Source organism: Acyrthosiphon pisum, chromosome X, assembly GCF_005508785.2.
Source record: "Acyrthosiphon pisum isolate AL4f chromosome X, pea_aphid_22Mar2018_4r6ur, whole genome shotgun sequence".
In the NCBI taxonomy this organism is placed as follows: Eukaryota; Metazoa; Arthropoda; class Insecta; order Hemiptera; family Aphididae; genus Acyrthosiphon; species Acyrthosiphon pisum.
This window is the reverse complement of record NC_042493.1, coordinates 32,816,169-32,822,649: the sequence shown is the minus strand read 5'-3', so window position 1 is coordinate 32,822,649 and position 6,481 is coordinate 32,816,169. Positions and strand designations below refer to the sequence as shown.

The 6,481-nt window shown below is 25.3% G+C and overlaps 1 protein-coding gene across 1 annotated transcript in view; it reads left to right on the top strand.

The window, feature by feature from the left end:
• LOC100166241 overlaps window positions 1–5,050 on the top strand; it is a 7,379-nt gene extending 2,329 nt beyond the window's left edge. Inside the window, exons 2-3 of the mRNA XM_001950566.5 lie at window positions 3,301–3,366; window positions 3,468–5,050. Of these exons, the coding sequence (XP_001950601.1) occupies window positions 3,523–4,710 (1,188 nt within the window). The 5' untranslated portion in view covers window positions 3,301–3,366; window positions 3,468–3,522 and the 3' untranslated portion in view covers window positions 4,711–5,050. The remainder of the gene's footprint in view (window positions 1–3,300; window positions 3,367–3,467) is intronic.
• Window positions 5,051–6,481: the final 1,431 nt, after the last annotated feature.

The window sequence follows — 6,481 nt, the reverse complement described above, 5'->3', positions numbered from 1 at the left end:
ATGTTGTCATTCAAAAAATTAAAAAACTTAAAAAATCATAAGGATAAAAAATATTTAAAAATATCATTTTTTAAGAAACATTGTTTTATAAGCGACTTGAAACTATGTAAAAAAATATTTTCAAAAAAATTTACACTTTCTGAAATAATGAGTGTTCTATGATAAAAGAATCACCCAGTATATTCACCTAAAATGGGTTTTTTTTATGATTTTTTAGTAATTTTTGTGTTATTTTTTTTCACATTTTTTCTCATTTTTTTAAAATGCTATTACTATAGATACGTTTAATTATTAAGATATATTTAATACCCTGTATTACATATAACTCAACAAGAGCAGAATTCATTTTTTTCTAGTTTTTCTAATTTTTATTTTTTAAGAAAAATTACAATAGCATGTTTTATTCTTTTGGCAATCATCAAATTGTTAGGATCTTCACAAAGATGTACTTTGGAATATTTTCAAAAAACTAAACAAAAATATATATATTTTATAGAGCAGGGCTTGAAATCAAAATGAAAAATTCTCATTTCATTTCTACATATTAATATTTATTTTTTCTTATTTAAATTAAAAATAATATTTTATATTATAATTTTATGTTTTTTACTATGTTGCACATTATTGATTTAGTTGTATTATGGTTTTTGATTAGATTTTGTACATAATTTTTCTATTTTTTTGACTTAAAATATTATAAATTTTACATTTTTACAATTTTAATTTTGATTTCTAACTACGAGAAACTGAAATGTTAATGTCAATTCAAAAAATTCAATTGTAAAATAGCATTTTTTTTATTCATTATTAGGGCTCGATGTTTATGGAATTGCATATTTTTTTTTCTATTTCTCTAAATTAATGTTAACTTGGATACAAATTTAATTCATGTTCTACTGAATCAAATAATACTATTTTTACTTTGCATATTTTTGCATATTCAATGATTTTGTATTTTAATTGCATATTTTGGGATTTAAAAAATAAAAATGCTTATTTAAGTAAATTTTTTTTAAAAACAATTTAAATTATTGAACTACACAATTAATAATACAAGAGAAACAATCAAAATGGCCAATGGAAAAGTAGGAAAATAAATTTATGACAAATTTCAGAACGTAATTGAAAAAAATAATGGGTTTGAAACTTAGGTACAAAATTTGAAAACACATTCCGGTGAAGTTGATACTATGGAAGGAATAGAAGAAGATTTGAAGGTTGAGCATCTTGCATTCTTCAAATATGCTCCAATAACATCAGTTTATGTAGCATGAAGTTTTTCACGCTACAAAAATGTACTACCAATAACAGACGCAGTTGCAAATTAAAAAAATCATAGTTGCACAGTGTAATTATATTCATGTAATAATTAATAATTAATAAATAATGAAGTAAATTAAAGTAAATAAAATGTTATGTAAATTTAAAAAAAATTATTTTTAATTTTAGTAAAAAAAAATAGAAAATAAAAATATAATATTTTTGTTTTATGTATTAAAATATATTTTTTGTGCATATTTTGATGTTTTTACTGGCTAAAAATGCATATTATATAATTTTTAGCGCATATTTCGTAATTTTTAGTGCATAAATGCATGCATATTACAGTAGTTTTAAGTGCATAAACATCCGAGCCCTATTCATTATACTCCGATTGTCTGATAATGGTTGTACACAGAGGTTTTGATACATAAATACCAACAATTTAGGAATGTGCTAATTTTAAATTTAGGGGTTATAAAATCCTCTAAGTCCATAGCCCCCTTATCAATATAAGAATTATATTGATCAAATTGATAATATATATTGTCATAATAAATTCTATTTAAAAAAATGAGTTGCATCTTAAATTAAAATACCAAGTGTTATACTAATGAGAAAAATGGACTTCATTTGTTTTTACCAAAAAATGTATCTTAATAATCTTAATTATTGTAGTTAAAATGTCAACATTTTACCCAACTCATATTGACTACACATCAAGTTTTATTTGTGAATACTGAATATTGAATATTATGTATTAGATTTTAATTATTATTTAAAATTTTTTTTTTTATGACCAGCTGAACAAATGTTGCACCAACATACAAAATATTTTGTTTTTAATTTTTACGATTACCTATATAACTATAGATGGTACCTATATGATCAAAGTTGGACATTAACTAGAACAATTAATGTCTTTATTTTAAAGCGAAAGATACATAACAATTAATTACAATTTTATATAATAGCTTCATAATAATAATTTAAAAAATATCATTAAGATGTAAAAAAAAAAATAATGACATATTTTAATACAAATCATATTGCAGTTATATACATATCATATTTTTAACCCCAAATTCTGCATAGCTGATAAGCAAATACATTTTTCATATTATACCACTTGACTGAAGAATAAAACGTCTCGAGACTTAGAACTAATAACTTATGATATTTGGTGTTGTTAAAATTGATATAATATTTCTTTATGCCTAATGAATAATTATGAATTATTATATTATATACAATTATAAATAAAATTAACGTATATATATATATATATAATCAAATATGGAGTACTGATTAGTATATCAACATAGTCTAAACTATGATAGCTAGTAAATTAAAATTTTCATTGTTACTTTGTATCATCATGTTGGGATGCAATAAGGATTTTCCGAAATTTGCATTTTAAAGAGGTGAACAGTGTACACACAAGGACTTTGGGCTTCATATGGAAATTAAAATTGTTTTGTTTCCAAATGGTTGTCATTGGTTACTTGGGCAGATTAAATAAAAATCATGCATCAAATCAACACATTTATAGCCACAAAAAAAGAAATAATATCTTAAAACAAGTATGAGAGTTGAATATTTATTATTTATTTATTTATACTTATTTACTCAAAAACTACTCAACCGATATCGAGGAAAATTTCAAATTTTTCTTATAAATATCAGGATAGTTTGAGAGTAGTTTGAACCACTTTGAAAATATATGAAGTGCTATACCCAATCCACCAAAGTCAAATTATGCATTTTGGTCAAATTAGTTCATAATGTGTGATAACCAATACCAATTTGCCCATGAACTGAGATACATTAAAATTAAGATACCCCTATATAGGGCTATATTTTATATTTTTTCATGGGCAAAGTTGGGTTATGCAGCTAGTATAAATAGATTTATATATGTTATCCACAGATGTATAAGAATACTTTACAAAAAAATCAGTTTTGAACAGTGTAGGAACCAATCTTCTTAAATGAATGCAAATCTAACCCAACTTGTTTATGTTTTGTATTTGCTTATAGAATATACAATTTACGGAAGAAATCAATTTTGTTTCAATCTCATTGATAAATTACAATAATTCACAAGTAAGTATTCTTATTATAAGTAAGTTTAATACAAATTTTAATCAATAATACCCACAATTATCTGTACATATATATAATTAATGATGATTTTAATGTTTTAGGTGGATTTCAAATATTTTAAATTGAATCAAAACCTTTGAAAACCAAGATTTGACAATGTTCTCCTTAGCAAAATTATCATATTTTGAATGTTATGAATTTCAACAGTATTGGTACAATACCATACCAAATAATGTAATTAAATTTGAAATTCGACAGTGTTGTGAAACTTTGATGGCCTACTTAAAAGGCGATAAAAAAATTAATTGTCGGTTGGATATTAAGACATGCTCCATTGCTGCAGACTTTGGTCATCTTGATTGTTTACAGTTAGCTCACAAATTAGGCTTTGCATGGAACAAAGATGTATGTATGGCTGCTGCAAAAAATGGAGATTTAGATTCTCTAAAATTTGCCCATGAAAATGGATGTTCGTGGGATAGAAGTATATGTTACACTGCAGCAAAACATGGTAATTTGGAATGTTTAAAATATGCTCATGAGAACAAGTGCCCTTGGGACAAATATACATCTAACTGGGCAGCTAATTGTGGCAATTTTGATTGTTTGGTATATGCGTTTGTTAATGGTTGCCCCTGGGATGAAAAAACATGCATGTTGGCTGCCCATAATGGACATATTGACTGCCTAAAATTTGCCCATGAAAATGGTTGTCCATGGGGTGAAGACACATGCAAATGGGCTGCAAGTAGTGGAGAGCTAGAATGTTTGATGTACGCTCATAGTAATGGTTGTCCCTGGACTGTAGATACATGTACCAAGGCTGCAACAAAGGGCAGACTTGAATGCTTAAAGTATGCGCACATCAATGGGTGTGAATGGGATAAAAATACATGCTCTATGGCTGCCTCTAATGGACATTTAGATTGTTTAATGTATGCCCATGAAAATGGGTGCCCTTGGGATGAATGTACAACATTCTGTGCAGCCGAAAGTGGACATTTAGATTGCTTAATTTATTCTTTTACTAATGGATGTTTGTGCGATGATAAAACGTCTAGTGCTGCTGGTAGAAATGGGCATTTGGATTGTTTAAAGTATCTGCATGAAAATAAATGCCCTTTCGATTCATTTTTGACATATGGAGCTGCAAAAAATGGGCATATTGATTGTCTCCAATATGCCCATGAGAACGGAGGTAAATGGCATTCAGATACATGTTACGCGGCTGCATTGAATGGCCACTTTGAATGCGTAAGATATGCTCGAAAAAATGGATGTCCTTGGGACGACAAAACACGCGAATGGGCTGCAATTAATGGACAATTTGAGGACTGTTTTTAATCCATTCATGAAAATCAGATGGAAGATTTTTATTTTGTTCAATAACTAGATATTTCAACTTTTTTTGGTAGCTAAATGATTACCATTTTGAAAACGTCAAAATCTTTTACATCATTATAAACATTTTAATTAATACAATAAAAAATGAGTTCGGTATTATTTTTAAATTTTTGAACTATTTAATATTCTTTAAAGCTTACATCAATATAATAATATTGTTAAGTTTAAATTGTTTTATATACATTTATTTGTCTATCTAAATATATTTAAATTTAAATTTAAATTCATAAAAACTTATATTATGTATTCTTGTTAATAAAGAAATATGTACTTTGGAGTATATTTGGTATTTATTTTAAAAATTAAAAATTATTATTATAATAGAAAATCTATTTATATTAGAATTTGACATTCACATTATGTATTTTTACTCTTAAGAAAATTAAGTTTGTACAATGTAATAACTAATAACACATTTGCTGCATATCATATTTTATACATAAGTTGTGATGCTGAAAATCGGGGCTTAAAAAAAGAATGTTTAAAATACCATTGTACGACTTGCATGTTCTTAAGTAAATAGTAGTTATAGAAGACTTTAACACAAAAAGAATAGTTAATTACTAATACTGATCGAATTGCAAGGCTGGGCGTTAAAAAATTTAAAAAGTTAATTTAATTTAAACTTTTTAACTTATTTTGTTACTTTTGGATTTTTATTAAATTAACTATTAACTTACTAAATTTATTTTTTAATTAACGTGAAATGAACAAATTAATTTTTCATTGAATGAAGTGAGTTAAGTTGATTCATATTGTTTTTAATTTTATTATACTTCACTATTTCAGCCTACCTATTTCGTTTTCATGTCGAAAATATTTACCGTGAATTGTTTAAAGTTAAAATTTAATATTTTTTGTCTTATTTTGTATTAGTTGGAAAAAAATTAAGCACGCATTGCAATGTAAATTAACTTTTTTTTAACTCCATAAAAAGTGAACAAAAAGTGTGCATTAACTTTTAACTTAACTGAGTTAAAAAAGAATAATTAACTTGTCCAGCCTTGTTACATTGTCGTACAATTCAATTTAATACAAGGTGCATAATGCCAATTGGCGTCAGTTGGTATGTTATTATGCGAATAATGTTAAACAAATAATGCCATTTTGCGTCATCTGCAGTGAAAGTGTTAACCCATATTCTTAATCTTTTATTTTAAAGATGTGGAACCTTTAAAATCATTACGTAATCTAATTCATGATGTTATACCAAGTAAATTATAAAAACTACTTAATTTCAGTCTTTTAAATTAGGTATTGTAACCGACCTCGGTTATCAATTTCATCTATTACAACAATGGCTAAGAGGCCAAAAGTTGTATGTCACAAACAATACATTTTACAGGAGAGTAGTTTTTAAATTATTCAACACCAAATGATTTGTGTTGTAGAATTTTGTTTTTTGGTGTAGCAACTTATTTATTTGTAAAGTATTCTATAGATTACATAAATTATTATTTTAAGGTCTTAACATTTTTTTTTTTCAACGTAATTATAATATTTCTTTTAAATTTAAATGGGACTTATTATAAGAGACAACTATAATATATTTTTACCGTGGATATACAAGGTTTTTATTAAAAGTTGTTATTTTATTATAAACTCTAATTAATTAAAACGTTTTTAAATATAACAAATATAAATATATGTAATACATAATCATAGTTATAATTTGTATTCAATATAATTTATTAACAAATGCTAAAAAAAA